Source organism: Linderina pennispora (assembly GCF_002104995.1).
Source record: "Linderina pennispora strain ATCC 12442 chromosome Unknown DL89scaffold_5, whole genome shotgun sequence".
NCBI classification, from domain to species: domain Eukaryota; kingdom Fungi; phylum Kickxellomycota; class Kickxellomycetes; order Kickxellales; family Kickxellaceae; genus Linderina; species Linderina pennispora.
Window position 1 is genome coordinate 394,086 of NW_024468253.1, and position 14,638 is coordinate 408,723.

At 54.2% G+C, this 14,638-nt stretch overlaps 9 protein-coding genes across 9 annotated transcripts; 6 read left to right on the forward strand and 3 right to left on the reverse strand.

Annotated features, from left to right (window-relative positions):
* The first annotated feature begins 1,341 nt into the window (after window positions 1-1,341).
* DL89DRAFT_266794 (S-adenosyl-L-methionine-dependent methyltransferase) lies at window positions 1,342-2,143 on the forward strand. Its single transcript, XM_040887236.1, has one exon. It carries the CDS (start codon window positions 1,371-1,373, stop codon window positions 2,004-2,006), a length of 636 nt encoding a protein of 211 aa, XP_040744180.1. The 5' UTR covers window positions 1,342-1,370; the 3' UTR covers window positions 2,007-2,143.
* Window positions 2,144-3,407: 1,264 nt separating this feature from the next.
* Window positions 3,408-4,301, forward strand: DL89DRAFT_274638 (rraga protein; the record flags this gene model as incomplete). The annotated part of the gene is made up of 1 exon (XM_040889210.1): window positions 3,408-4,301. One exon carries the CDS (start codon window positions 3,408-3,410, stop codon window positions 4,299-4,301), a length of 894 nt encoding a protein of 297 aa, XP_040744181.1.
* Window positions 4,302-4,344: 43 nt separating this feature from the next.
* On the forward strand, window positions 4,345-6,452 carry DL89DRAFT_266796 (uncharacterized protein). Its single transcript, XM_040887237.1, has one exon. The coding sequence runs from the start codon at window positions 4,404-4,406 to the stop codon at window positions 6,390-6,392; it is 1,989 nt and encodes a 662-aa protein (XP_040744182.1). The 5' UTR covers window positions 4,345-4,403; the 3' UTR covers window positions 6,393-6,452.
* DL89DRAFT_136501 (uncharacterized protein) lies at window positions 6,370-7,640 on the reverse strand. Its single transcript, XM_040883380.1, has one exon. It carries the CDS (start codon window positions 7,477-7,479, stop codon window positions 6,427-6,429), a length of 1,053 nt encoding a protein of 350 aa, XP_040744183.1. The 5' UTR covers window positions 7,480-7,640; the 3' UTR covers window positions 6,370-6,426.
* Window positions 7,641-7,773: 133 nt separating this feature from the next.
* DL89DRAFT_266799 (uncharacterized protein) lies at window positions 7,774-8,490 on the reverse strand. The gene has a single exon (XM_040887238.1). It carries the CDS (start codon window positions 8,455-8,457, stop codon window positions 7,801-7,803), a length of 657 nt encoding a protein of 218 aa, XP_040744184.1. The 5' UTR covers window positions 8,458-8,490; the 3' UTR covers window positions 7,774-7,800.
* A 358-nt stretch (window positions 8,491-8,848) lies between these two features.
* DL89DRAFT_266800 (histone deacetylase 1) lies at window positions 8,849-10,713 on the forward strand. The gene has a single exon (XM_040887239.1). The coding sequence runs from the start codon at window positions 8,960-8,962 to the stop codon at window positions 10,376-10,378; it is 1,419 nt and encodes a 472-aa protein (XP_040744185.1). The 5' UTR covers window positions 8,849-8,959; the 3' UTR covers window positions 10,379-10,713.
* Window positions 10,272-12,431, forward strand: DL89DRAFT_136487 (uncharacterized protein). Its single transcript, XM_040883379.1, has one exon. It carries the CDS (start codon window positions 10,526-10,528, stop codon window positions 12,293-12,295), a length of 1,770 nt encoding a protein of 589 aa, XP_040744186.1. The 5' UTR covers window positions 10,272-10,525; the 3' UTR covers window positions 12,296-12,431.
* A 386-nt stretch (window positions 12,432-12,817) lies between these two features.
* DL89DRAFT_266802 (uncharacterized protein) lies at window positions 12,818-13,218 on the forward strand. Its single transcript, XM_040887240.1, is given in 2 exon segments — window positions 12,818-13,166; window positions 13,180-13,218. The coding sequence occupies 1 exon segment, from the start codon at window positions 12,868-12,870 to the stop codon at window positions 13,132-13,134; it is 267 nt and encodes an 88-aa protein (XP_040744187.1). The 5' UTR covers window positions 12,818-12,867; the 3' UTR covers window positions 13,135-13,166; window positions 13,180-13,218.
* DL89DRAFT_266803 (uncharacterized protein) lies at window positions 13,197-14,519 on the reverse strand. The gene is made up of 2 exons (XM_040887241.1): window positions 13,511-14,519; window positions 13,197-13,461 (listed from the first exon to the last, which is right to left on the reverse strand). Exons 1-2 carry the CDS (start codon window positions 14,378-14,380, stop codon window positions 13,309-13,311), a joined length of 1,023 nt encoding a protein of 340 aa, XP_040744188.1. The 5' UTR covers window positions 14,381-14,519; the 3' UTR covers window positions 13,197-13,308.
* Between the last annotated feature and the right edge of the window lie 119 nt (window positions 14,520-14,638).

The following is a 14,638-nucleotide window of genomic DNA, read 5'->3' on the forward strand; positions in this document are numbered from 1 at the left end:
TCAGTAACAGCTTTTAAAATACTGTTGCTAATGATAACATTTTCGTTCCTTTCACACTTTTCGGAAAATTAGCTTTTCGTATATTCATACCTCGCAAAATAAAACCACATGCGCGCATGCACTACAATGGAGACGCACCACCTTCGGTAAAAGAAGCGTATATGGACGAGGCATGCTCAGCCTTGGTGACATCATGGGACAGAAGGCACTCCCAGTCTGAAGTATCACTGAAACTGTGTGCAAAAAAGGGACAATGGATAAAATTGCTCCAGGTCCAGACACTGAATTCCTTGACATGTCACCAGGAGCTGGCGATGCTACTCCCTATTTTCTCAGTATCAAGATAAGGCTAACATCGATACAGAGTCGCCGCTACAGTTGTTGATCTAAATTCGAGAATACTAGCGGCATCCAAGCAACAACTGGGCGATGCAGTGGGAAAATGGCAGTCATGATGGGTTTACACAAGTGAATTCCAAGTATATGTCTGACATTCCGGACCACTCATTCCGCATTTATTGCTGTATACTAGGTGTGCACCATATGCCCGCACAGCATTGAAATTAATATTTCTGCTGGCAAAATGATGGTAGGCATGTGGTTTACTGCATTGCAATAGCAGTCCCTTAAAGCAGCAATAGGACCCGGCTCGATGGATCCCATCATTAGGGACCTGCTGTCCATTACTTCAGCCTCTATAGAAAGTGTAGGTACCAGAGCTAATCAGAAAGCCACGCGTGAATCGAGGTGTCAATATGAGGTTTCATATTCAAAACAAACAGATGCCACTTTTGCCAAATAAATCCACCTTACAACGAAATACATTGTCTGTCTGCTGTGCGCTATTTCCTAATTAAGATCCCGATTGTTATGCAGAAATGACTGTTGGTTATATGCGTTGCATTGGCATTTGTATGTGCTTGGAAACAAGAATCTTCTAACAATATAGCAAATTTATCCCCTCGGCAAGGTGGCATTGCCATAATGGTATGCACTGCAGAGTATGTGGCTCATGACGACTAGCTATTCACCGCGGAAAAATATGCGGTGTTTCAAAAGTGGCCATGGGCTTTGGCATAGCCACCCCGCTCTCCCCTGCTGGATGTCCTTGGGAGGAGCTTAAAAAGGTGGTTTTTGGAAATGGCTTTTTCAAAACAGTCTTCTCCTTGCCTCATTAACACTCAATCCACTCAGCCATGGCAACCGCAATCGCTACTACAACAGCCAGCCGCACTCAGTACGAGGGCGATGCTCCGCCCTCGGTCAAGGAGGCATACATGGATGAAATGTACACTGCGATGGCCCACACGTACGACAAGATCCACTCGGAGTCCACTGTGTCCCCAACGTCAAGCCTGAAGAAAGAACTCATGGACATCGTCGCACCAGGGCCTGGTGTGAAGCTCCTCGACATGGCAGCTGGAACCGGCGATGCTACTGTGCTCTTCTTTGACTACCAAGACAACGTCAACCAGGATACCAAGTCGACAGTCACAATGGTCGATCTGAACGCCAACATGCTGGAACTCGCCAAGAAGCGCCTGGGCAACACGCGTTGGAGCGCTGACGGGCGTATCGAGTACATGCAGGGTAACGCTGAGCACATGCCGGAGATTCCAGATAACACATTCGACATCTACTGCTGCATCTCTGGTTTCCACAACATGCCAAACCACCTGAAGGCAATGAAGGAGGCGATGCGCGTTCTCAAGCCTGGTGGCAAGATCTGTATTGGCGACATCAACAACGGCGTGGGCCCTGTTGGAACGATGCTTCGGCGCGCGTTTAACAGACATGTATTCTTCCCACTCGTCCTGTGGACACAGGAGGACAGGGATATGGCGCATCGCATCAAGGAGAGCAGCCTTACCTTCCCTTCACCGCCTGATTTTGTGGAGGAGCTGAAGAAGGCCGGCTTTGAGATTGAAGGCTGCGGGTATCACTTCTTGGGCTTCATGAGCATGGCTGTCCTGTTTACTGGCACGAAGCCAATGGGTGCAGAGTAGGGATGCAATGCAGCCTGCCCGTCATCCCACCGCTTTTCACATCCTTCTCTTCAAATCTATTTCTTTTTTGTTACGATATCCTGGAGCAGACTAGGTGAAACTGCAGATACAGGGTAATACACGATTTCAAAACCTAATTGCGTCGGTTTGCATTTGTTTGGAGGGAGCAGCCAGTTGTTTTCTCTGCTGGAGCGGGCTGAATGGCGCCCACACCATATGTATGAGTGCTCCCGTCGAATGCTTGATTGGGCCGGCGGGCATGGGACTGCAATAGGTGCTGATCACCGTATCGCCCTAGATGGGAACCAGGATCGTCGAATACTGCAATTGCATGTAGATGACAGATCATCTGTGCATGGCATGCCACAATAGCCTCCTGCGGGCTCTCCCGCAAGGTGACATTATACCTTCCTTTTGTGGGGTGTCACCCGGGTCTAGGCTTGATTGCGCAAATGAGCTGTACCTACCAGCCTAACAACAGATCACAGGATGGGTAGCAGGGCCTGGCTCCAGTGCAGGCGACAGAAGCTGTCCAGCTGCGCCCGAGAGGGCTTGCCGCAATTCCAGGATCAGGTCGATTCGTGGCATGCAAGACAGAGCAGCACATACGCATTTGGATAGTACATTATTGGTGAAGTGTTCATCGTTTTCAGCACATATCCTCCCCAGGTCGCACAGAGCCTCCCTGTGGTTTCCACTTCTCGTAGCATATCTACCATATCGCCACCACCACCTGCCTCTGCGCTGGAATAATTGTGCATTATTTACTTCACTACGCTTAAATGGTTCCGTTGGACCGCACATAGCACAGCTTTACCTTCACCATACTAGCTACTAGTCATTAGGTTGGCCACTTGCCATGCCCGTCCGTCTATTTCGAGATGGGGAACCCAGCGATGAAGGATAAGGTGTGCAAACACACCCACCGCACGCCCACTGCAGAACCGTCAGATCCAGAGATTTAACCCTGGATAGCCTCCATTGCAGCCGGAACACAAGGATCCACAGGCGCGCAAAGTGTTCCCCTCAAGGATGCCTGCTGGTGATGGCCAGTGTTAAAAGTAGCTACTGGCTGTTGCATTTATTCGTTTGGGCTAGCTTGCTAAGGTAAGCTTAGGAGCTAGCTCGCTCTATACCGCCGGCTCTCATCAGCGGCTAAAGGTGTTCATTAGAGATTCTGTCCATATGCAAAGCACCTGTTGGTCCTGTGTCTAGAGCCCAAGCGACGACTCGGCTCCGTAGCACTACGTCACCCAGCCGAACAATCCCAAAGTGGTCAATCTTGTGGGGTAGGGCCCGGCTTTTCTTTCGTCTTGCAATTTCCGTTCTCTATTTTATTTTCAAATCACAATGCAGTCGGCGATGCCAATGCAATCGAGCGTGAAGAAGAAGCTGGTAATCATGGGCCGCAGCGGCGCCGGCAAGACGTCGATGCGGTCGGTAATTTTCACAAACTACACGGCGCACGACACGCGGCGACTGGGCGCAACTATCGATGTGGAGCACTCAACCGTGCAGTTCATGGGGGACCTCAGCCTGAACATCTGGGACTGTGGTGGGCAGCACAAGTACCTCGACAACTACCTGAACGAGCAAAAGGAGAACATTTTTGGCAACGTTGAGGTGCTGATCTATGTGTTTGACCTGGAGACGACCAACCAGGAGAGCGAGTACGAGCTTTATGACGAATGTCTTCAGAACCTGGGGCTGTACTCGCGCGACGCCAAGGTATACTGCCTGGTGCACAAAATCGACAAGATCCTGGACGACGACATGAAGGCGCAGACAATCGCGAGGTATGAGCGCGCGATCAAGAAGCGCACCAAGGGGTTCGACATGGAGGTGTTTGGGACAAGTATCTGGGACCACACTATTTACCGGGCGTGGTCGCGGATTGTGTACAAGCTTATTCCGAACATGGCTACGATTGAGCGGCACCTGCGCAACTTTTGCGAGCTGACGGAGGCCTCGGAGGTGGTCTTGTTTGAGCGGGCTACGTTCCTGGTGGTATGCCATACGACGGTCGACGAGACACAGTCGCTGAACCGGTATATGAACGTGAGCCAGGCGATCAAGGACTACCGAAGAACGTGCCAGGCCGTACAGGCGCCGTTCCACAGCATGGAGGTGCGCAACAGATACTACTCCATATTTGTCGAGCCCTTTACCAAGAGCACGTATATCCTTGTCATCACCACGGATCCCGAAGTCGAGCCAGCCGTCACCAAGGCCAACATCAATGCCGCGCGGAGTCACTTTGTGAAGCTGGCCGACAACAGCGAGGTTCTGCAGTAAACGTCAGAGCTCCGTTGCTAGCGCCCCAATTAAAAATGCAGCCTGCTTTTCTGCTCTTTCTCGCCTTTTAACAAGTTTCATATTATTATTTTTTTCATAATCATGACGACCAGGGTGGATGATGCGGTAATTGCCGGTGCGCTCGAGTACTGGAAAGGCGTGGACCTGACAAGTCTCCTGCAGGACCTCGACAAGACCGGTATGGCTATCGTCGAAAACCAGAAGACGTCTCTGCAAGAGCGACGCAAGCTAGCGGATAAGACCAAGGAATTCCGCTCTGTGCCCGACGACCAAAAGACAAAGGAGTTCAAGGGCCTGCTGCGCGCGTACCAGAACGAGATCGACTCGTTGACAAAGCGCATGAAGTTTGCCGAGACCGGGTTCCTCAGTCTCTTCAAGTCGCTGGGCGAAGCACCTGACCCGACACCCTTCATCTCGGGCCTGCAGGCCGAGCGCAAGCAGAGCGAGCAGGCAGACACGGTGCAGAGCGAGCTAGCAGCCGAGCAAGCAAAGTCCAAGACGCTGCTGGAGGAGAACCGCAGGCTGAAGGAGCAGGCGCGCGAGACTGCACAGCTGCAGAAGCAGGTGGGCGCATTTGAGGCAAAGCTTGACGAGATGGTGAAAGAGCAGGTTGGTGCGCGGGAGCAGGAGCTCAAGGACGAGACCGACGAGCTGATCCGCCATCTAAAGGAGCGCGAAGGCGATCTGCAGCACCAGGTGTCAGCGGCCAACCGCCAGTTGACACAGCTGCAGGCAACCAGGGACTCGGAGCAGGCGGACCGTGCTGAAGAGGCCACGGCTGTGGACCGCGAGCTGGTGGTCAAGCTGGCGGAGCACGACATTCTGCAGTCGGACTTGGACCACGCCAACGCACGGATCGCGGATCTGCAGGCGCAGAACGCTCGGCTTAGAGCTGAGCTGACGACGTTGACGGGCGGCGCTGCAGGTGATGGCGGCGAAACGCTGGAGGATTACCGCAGACGCGTGCGCGAGCTCGAGGAAGAGACTGAGCGGCTGTTTAGTAGCCTGGAGAAGGCTGAGGCAGAGCTGCATCGGCAGGAGGCCCGGTTTGCCAGCGAGCAGAGCAGCGCTGAGCGTGATGCTGTGGCCAAGGAAGACGAGCTCAAGCGCTTGCGGGCCGAGCTCAAGCGGTGCGCCGACTATGACGAAGTCAAGCGCGACCTGGAAATCATGAAGTCTGTCGAGTTCTCTGACTGGGGCATGGGTGAAGACGCTCAGGACGGCGAGTCGCTAGAGCGCATGCTGGTGAAACAGAACAAGGCGCTGGAGAACAAGCTCACTGACGCGCGCAACCAGCTCAGCTCTGCCCAGCAGACTCTGCGTGAGACCCAGACGCAGAACACGACGTTGGCAGCGGATCTGGCCGAGAAGCGCATGTTGGCCGAGAAGCTCGAGGCGGATCTGCTGAGCGTGCAGCCCGGAAGCGGGCCGGACCGCACCAGCGCAGAAGCTCCTGACGCAGTGGAGCTGCAGCCAATTGGCGGCGACAAGGACAGTGGTCTACTGGCAATCGTGACGGGCCAACGCGACCGGTTCCGCCAGCGCAACATTGAGCTAGACGAGGAGCTGCGTGCCCAGGCGACATCCGTGGGCGACCTGCAGCGGCAGGTGGAGCAGGTCAAGCAGGACAACCTGCGCTTGTACGAGGAGATAAAGTACCTGCGCAGCTACACCTCGTCGCAGGCCTCGTCATCGCACACTGTGCCGTTTAATAACAGCGACACAGCAGTTATCTCTGTGCCCAGCAAGTACAGCAGCCGCTCAGCACAGATAGACATGGATACTGGAGTGGGAGCCAAGTACAAGGGCATGTACGAGGAATCGCTGAATCCCTTCAATGCGTTCCAACGGCGTGAAAACTCAAGGCGTGTGCGGTCGATGGGCGTGCTGGACCGCCTGGTCTACATGGTCTCAAACCTAATCATGGGCAGCCGGCGCGCACGCATGGCGTTGTTTGCATACATTACCATGCTACATTTGCTGGTCATGATTACACTGTATCGGTCCATGCTGCTAGTGGACTCCACTGCACACGAACCGGTACATGTGGGTGACGCGGAGAACATGTAAGAGGCCAACTGTTGACGATTAATATAGCGGAAAATTACTGAATGTACGTGATGTCCTTGGTGAGGTCATCGATAAAGTCTGTGATGTATGACCACAGGCCACTGTCGCGTGGCTCCCGTGTTGGCTGGGGTGGCGAGTCCTCCACAGCCGGGCTAGGCATGGCCGATACCTGGTCGTCCTCTAGCATGTTGCGCATGGCTGCCATGGCTGCCGCTCTTGCCGCAAAATCCAGTGGCTGGAACGCAACGAATCCCTGGAACGCGTAGCTCAAAAGCTCTGCGTCGCCGGGCCGCGGGCTGCCTGAGCTCATAAGGGCCTCCTCCTGCTGCTGTTGCTGATGCTGCTGCTCTTCTGTACCCCGCGTGCCGCTGTTCTGTGACACCGAGCCTTCAGAGCCCTGCATGTGCTCGCTACTTGGGGGTGGGGCAATCGCCGATTCGCGGATCGCCGGGCCATCTATTTGCGACGTGCTGTCCAGGCGGCGCGCAACCCAGCCAACTTTTCTACGCGTTTCACTAGCCGACCGTGTAAGCGATATGTAGCGAGGAAGGTGCCCCATGTCCGGTTCAGAGCCCACGCTGTTCTTTGAGCCGTGCCCAGAATCCACTATATGAATTAGGTCTCTCCGCGGGCGGTTCAGGAATTTGGGCCGGAACGGCGACCGGCACTGCAGAAAATCGCCCAGGGAGGGCTCGTTTGGTGACGGCTCCCGCCCCTCGCCTGGGGTGCCGTCAGCGCCGTGGTACTTTTCCAACCAGCTCGACACACGCTGCTGCACTGGCGGCTCCTCCCGCCTCCTGTCGACGGCAAGCAGTGACAGAATGTCTGTGTGCGACCTGCTGCTCGCCTTGCAAGCCCCAGGACTCCGCACGCTGTCGTCAGCGAATGCATAGGGGACTGTGTCCCACACCTCCTGATTATCGGCTGGAACCGGACATGCAGATGCGGAGCTGCTGCCGGCTTCTTGGCTGACTTTGCACCAGCTGTCGGCCACCGATGGCGAGAGGGAGGGTCGCCGCGATGCCTGCGGGGACTGTGGTCGCTGCATGGGTGATGCCGAAGAATCGTCGGAGAAAAAGCTTCGCATATACAGAAATAGAGGAGATAATTCTCCGAAAAGGTATGCCAGGGAGGGGATAGAGTGCGTCCAAGAAATGCGGTCTGGGCCGTGTATTCGGAAGAAAAGAAATGCGTGTCCGAAGGAAAAGTAAAGGCACAAGAAGGAAACAATCGACCCAGAAAATGGAAGCGAAAAAACAACAAAGCAGTCAAACCGAGCAAGAACGGAAAGAATCACCACCACCCAGCCATCTGCTCCACCGTCATGTGATGCTCGACCATGCAATATCTGCAGTTTTTTTCGTCACCATCGCGAGTTGTCTAGGATTTTGAAGACGAAACTAGGCACTTACACAAAGTTGCAAAATACCAATGCTAAAACCACTAATGAACTAGCACGCAATGTCACACTGGCTGCGCCGCCATCGACACCTCCCATCACCAGGCCATTGCCGCCCGCCATTCCCTTGACTGAGCCTTCGTTGGAGCCCAGAGACCCGCCATGGATCAGGTTATTGCTGGCACCAAGGTCCTCGTATATGCCGTTGCGGTTGCCGCGGGCACCCATCGCAGGTTCATCACCATCGCTCATTCCCTGCTGAGCAGTCTGTGGTGGCAGGGCTTGTGGCTTGGGAGCGGATTTGGACTCGGGTTTCGCTGGCTTGTCGTTCTTTTTCTTATCCTTTGCTTTGCTGCTGCTGCCGCCTTCGGATCCGATGATCGGCAGGTCCTCGGGCTCGCCGGGCTTTGTCTGGCTGCAAAAGATTTGCTGCTGACCCTTCTCGCCCTCCTTCATTCTCATGTAGTGCTCGTCATCACCGCACTTTTCATAGCACCGGACAACGTACTCTTGGCGCGCGCACTTGCATGTCATGTTTATACCGCAAATATTCACTTCAGCGCGCGTTTGCTCGACGCATTTTTTGAACGAGGCCGGGTTTTCGCAAGCTGCCCGGGCGACGGCGGCCAGGCAAAGTGTCGATGTGAGGAGTAACAAGAATTGCATGGCTGGTATGTGTAGAGGGAGAAGAAATCGTAGGAAGTCGTCGGACTATCAGTGCCCATGCTGTTGGGCTGCTGCCAGCGATATTATACCTGTTGGTGAATTTCATATTGTAGCTAAAAACAAGTACATCTCCAAAGCCAGCAAATTATTGACGAGGAGCGATCAAATAAGTGGCCAATTCGATGCATGCCATGCGTGCATAGCAGGGAGCAGCACTGGTCAGCTACATTCTGCACTGGCTGGCTGGATGACGGGCCACATGGCGTCATGTTCTGAGCATGCTTGGGGGAGGATGGATTTCAAATGGCTACCATAAATCGTTGAATCGCAATCCAAGCGGTTTTCTCTAAGCACGCTAAAAAAGCATGCAGAAAATCCGCATACGCCTTTCTTGATACCTACTCCCTTAGTCTTCCCCCGCACGCGCACACACATACAACGACAGCAACCCGCTTAATATAACCCCATATACTCGCACAGCTCATTTCCACAGACTGCACACATGGGCCGCCGCAAAGAAACAATCACATACTCGCCCAGCACATTCTCCACATCTGTGCGCCCCGGGAGCGCCAGCGCGGGGCTCGAGTTTGCCACGCCAGGTGACGGCGTGGTTGAGCACTACCGGCCACGCGTCTCGTACTATATGCGCGAGCAGGCTGGCAATTTCCACTACGGGAAGCTGCACCCAATGAAGCCGCACCGGCTCACGCTTACTAACCACCTGGTATTAAACTACGGTCTACACAAGTACATGGACGTGTTTGAGCCGCGGCGCGCAACCGAGGAGGAGATCCGGCAGTTCCATGCAGAGGACTACATTGACTTTCTGAAACGCGTTACGCCCGACACACAGGGACAATTCCAAGAGTGCTTTGCGCAGTTCAATATTGGCGATGACTGTCCAATTTTTGACGGCATGTGGGATTTCTGCCGTATCTATTCTGGTGCGAGCATCGAAGCCGCCAGAAAGCTTATCTCAGGCTCGTGCGACATCGCCGTCAACTGGATGGGCGGTCTGCACCATGCCAAAAAGTACGAGCCTAGCGGGTTCTGCTATGTCAATGACATTGTCCTAGCTATTCTGCAGCTGCTGCGGTACTACCCGCGGGTGCTTTATGTGGACATTGACATACATCACGGCGACGGCGTGCAGGAGGCCTTCTATACGACTGACCGGGTCATGACGGTCAGCTTCCACAAGTACAACGGCGATTTCTTCCCGGGTACCGGCGCCATCGACGAAATGGGCTCGGGACTGGGCAAATTCTACGCCGTCAATGTGCCTTTGCAGGACGGCATCGACGACCGCTCGTATACGCAGCTGTTCAAGACGGTAATGACATCGGTCATGGAGACGTTCAAGCCTGGCGCCGTTGTTCTGCAGTGCGGCGCAGACTCGCTAGGTCTTGACCGCCTGGGTGTGTTTAATCTGTCGATTGCCGCCCACGGCGAATGCGTAAGGTTTATGCGGCGGTTCGGTGTGCCCATGATGGTCATCGGCGGCGGTGGGTACACGATCCGCAATGTCGCACGCTGTTGGACCAACGAGACCGGCATTGTGTGTGGAGTCGAGCTGCCGAGCGAGCTGCCAAACAACGTGTATCACGAATTTTTTGCGCCTGACTATAGCCTGCATCCGCAGCTCTCGGGTCGCGTCATCAACCACAACTCAAGGGCATATTTGAATGCGCTAACAGCCCGTATTCTCGAGCAGCTGAGGTATTTGAAGGGTGCGCCGTCGGTACAGATGCAAGAAGCCCCACCAGATATTCAGGGGTTCTTGGAGGACCAGGAAAAGCATCAAAAGGAGGTGGATGCAGATCGGCTTGGTGACATAAAGGATGACCGAAGCGGGCGTAGGGAACATGTGGCAGAGTTGTATGAGGGCGACGAAGACCAGGACCAGGATGCTAGTTGACACCTGACATGCATGTGGACCATATGCTAGGTCGGATACCAAGTTTTCGAAAATAGCTTTATTCTAGAAGACCCAAGTTTAGGGGTGTTGGAAGGATATATTCGGCAACTCTGGATTTGCAGACTTCAGGGATTAGGCGATATTTGGATGCATTGGCTCCTCATATTTTGTCGGTACATGATGCTTTGCCTGATAGTGGGTGACAAGTACATGCTAATCGATTATGATGCAGCTGTATCTGATCAGCGCATTCAAACAAAGCGCCACAGCCACAACAAGGTCACGCACCTACTGACAGTCCATGTGCTCAGTGCTGGCTGCTTCTTCGATTCAGACTTTGCAATAAATTCAATACTCATGAGCATGGCAGGGCGTAATACGGTCAACCTGGTCGGCAGTGACATATTATCATACATCCTACGTATGGCCACGGAGACAGGTAGCGACATGATGCATGGAATACAGCGACACAGACGTATTGCAGAACTGGCATGCACGTGCCGCATGTGGAGCATGATACTGCTCCCGAGGATAGCCAGGTCACTGGTTGTTGAACATCTTGGCCAAGGGAAGTGGATGACCAATATTGGATTCTTTCGTTACTGGAAGTGTTCCACATGGGCCCGAAATCTTACACTGGCGGGCGTAATCGACGGGAATGCTTTGTCAACAATGCAGACTATGCTGCAGCGCCAGGAATTCCAGCTATTCGACTGGCGTAGAGTCAGAGAAATAAGATTTGAAACCCGAGATCTGAGCCGTAGTCTCCTTCATAGACGAAACCACAGCTACTACGATGTATGTGCGTACCTCTGCCAGCTACTACCTAATCTGGCGACACTTGACTATGTGGGCTGGCATTTGCATCCACGGTTGTTTGAGTGTGAGATGCGCTATTGGTTTTCGCGACTCTTGGTATTAGGCGACGGGGTGTTTCACATCGATCGGTACCTTCAGCTCCACCGACTTGCTAGCCTTGCAAGCCACGTTACGCACATTGTGGTGGAAGGCAGCTGGCTGGATGAAGTAGGAAATAGCGCAGCCCTACTAGCCTCGCAGTTCCGGCATATCCGTATATACAACATCATCGGAGAGATATCGTGGCGGGCATTTGCTGGCACAGGACAGTCTCAAGCAGTTGAGTTCACTAACCTTGAAGGACTTGAGCTATACGGCTTTTACAGTACAGACCACAAGGTATCAGTAGTTGACGCAGGGCTTGCCTTGCGCTTCCCAAGGCTCCAGACACTGGACATCAGTCAATCGTGTCGTCTCTACAGTGACTTGTACTCTATGTTTCATGATTTTGCTCCAGCTACTCTGAGAGTCTGGGAGCGGGCAGCAGACTTTCAGCGGATCAACCCTCGGATCATGCGTGCTGCCAAAACGTTGAACCTGCAGATTGGTGCCAAGATGGTGCCTAGAGACTTACATATCGCTGATCTGGCATCGATTGATGCTCACCTGAGAGGCCACAGGTTCATGGCCTACCTGCAGTCGTCCAATCTCCGGCATCTCACTTTAGGCGTTCTCTCGTGCCACTATACATTTGTCGAGGAGCTCCTTGGCCGGCTGCCTTGCCTTTGGTATCTCAGAGTCGAATGCAGCTGTGACATAGTCTCGGAGAGAGAATCAGGTGATGATTATGAGCCAGTTGAGCCATTGGAGTTGTCGTCGAGAATCGGCGTGCTGCCGTGTCTCCAGGAATTCATCTTTCGGAAGTATCATATCTGGACACCCTGCGACTATGAGTGGATCCGGCAGCTTGTCCTCTGCTCGCCATCACTTCTCAAGCTGAGTATCCCAGGCACTCCCGCTCGTGACCTGTCTGATATCTGCATGTCGATCAGCAGGTCTGTAGAAGTACTGGACAGTGGCGAGCTGTACATCGGAGACAGCATGTATGAATTCTTTTAAAGGCGCTTTATATAGCCTCTGGAGTGTATATGCTACCGTTTACTGCCTCTGCTCTGTAGCTCCAGCAATGACCATGGCATACACTGGCCATTTCCAGCGAATTAACGTGTAGTCATTTTATCTTGTGTGCTGTGCCATACTCGAGTGCATCGCTGAAACACTCACATGTAGCATGTGCCAGAATCGAGGAGTTGGTTTTGGTTCACAAAGCACAGATTCTCAGATACCTCAAGCGTCGTTTGCTCTCTTAGTTTCCACAGCTTTTACACTAGATGGCAGATGACAATGCATCAGCCCCGGCGTCGTCACCACCGCTTGCGGATTTCTCGCCAGACGTGCAAGCCGACGAAACGCCAATGAACCGCACGCCGCCCATGGCCCACGCTACTCACGACATCCCCCCGCGCATCGCCCCGCCGCGCTTCCAGCTACACCAGCCACCCCAGCTGGCCGAGGCATTTTCAGGCAGCGCATTCGCAACACCACTGCCACACACTGGCCTGCTAGATGGCCAAGTTGTGGACTCAATGCAGCGGTACCAGCACCGGGTGCATTTCGACGACCCGTTGTTAATGGCCAGTGCCGTGCAGGCGCCCGATGAGTCGTTTTTGAAGCATTACGATGCAGGGGATGCCCCCGTATGGCGCAATTTGCATGCTCCGCAAGTCGACCAGGAGCTTCTTTTGAAGCTGAACCAGGAGGGCGATCTGGAACGGTTGACGCGCAAGGCGGTGGACGATACGCGCAAGGCATGGAGGACCGAGATCATGAGCAAGCTGCGGAAGGAGGTGGATGATCTGGAGAACGACCAGTGGATGTTCCAGGCAGGGCAGGAGTAGAAAGTCTTTACCATGTAAAAACGCGCCAATGCAATGAGAATACGTTAGTTTTCAAGAAAACTAAAAAAAAAAAAGCTAATCAACGTGGATCTTTAGGTCAATTAGTGGTGGATGCACTTCTTGACCGACGAGGTGGACGAGTAGATGGGGCTGACGGCAGAGCCAGCCGGGGAGTCAGTGGCCCGGAGCGCCAGTGGCAGTGGCGGCGTCGGTGGCCGGAGCACCGGTAGCAGTGGCAGCACCAGTGCTGGCATCAGCAGCAGACGACTCAGCAGCAGACTTCGAGTTCAGCTCCGACGACGAAGCGACAGCGGACGACTCCTCAGCCTTCGACCGAAACGCTGGGCTCCTCGCTGCCATTGCACTGAATGGAGACCGAGTCGACGTACATCTTGTAGACAGTGTCAGCGTTCCACGGGGTCGGGTGGCCGGCCCAGTCAGCAGTGCCCTGGGCGCCAGATCCACCGTCCCAGATCGAGAAGGCAATGCGAGCCTCGGACGACGGGAAGGAGTAGGTGTTCGTGGCGGCGTTATAGGTATCGGCCTTCTTCAGAGTGCGGATGGGCTTGCCGTCGACCGACCAGACAATGCTGTCGGCGGTCCAGTTGATCTCGTAGTCGTGGTAGGCGGCCGAGGTGTCGACGCCCAGATCGTACGGGACCATCTTGGTGTAGTCAATGACGTTGTTCGCATAGTAGTTGGTCTGGACCTGGTTGGGCGACAGACCGACCCACTCAAAGTCGATCTCGTCGCCGGTGTTGTCGTCGCGAATAATAAACGACGACACAACACCCTTGGCGATCGATGCGGTCTTGACGCGCGCCGTGACCTTGCCGTACTTGATCGTGTGCGAGGCATCAGCGGTAGCACCGAAGCCGGCCTTCTGCGCAGCATTGTACTTCATCGAGAGCTCCAGGTTGCCGTTGTTGATCGCGGTGTTGTCCGGGTCGAAGATCGACAGGAAGGCGTTCTGCGAGGCATCGCCCGAGTACTTGTAGATGCTGATGATGTCGTTGGACTTGTCAAAGTTCACGGTCTGCGAGGCGCAGCCCTCGGCCGGCCAGCACGAGGTCGAGTTGTACGACTTGGAGGGGACGCAGAGGCCGTACAGGCAGAAGGCGGCGTTGACATTGCAGTAGCCCTCGCGGTAGCACGGCGAGAACTGGTCGCAGGTGCTCTCGGCGAAGGCGGCGGGAACCATGGCCAGCGCGGAGGCGAGCACGGCGGAGAAGGCGGTGATCTTCATGATTGTGGTTTAAGGGTAGTAAGGCGGAGAATAGGGGGGGAATAGAGGTACAGGGGCGTCGTCAAGAAGCGAGTGTACAGGATTAGAATTAAAAAGTCTGGTGTAGAAAGGCACTAGATGATAGAAATTTCAGGGAAGCGGGTCCGCGAGGGGGAGGCTCCCGGAGCAGGCCTTTTATACTAAACCCAAGGATCCGGCAGCAAGGCGGCCGACCATTGCGCAGAAAATGGAAAAAAGTGCGAGAAGGAGGGAGTGCAA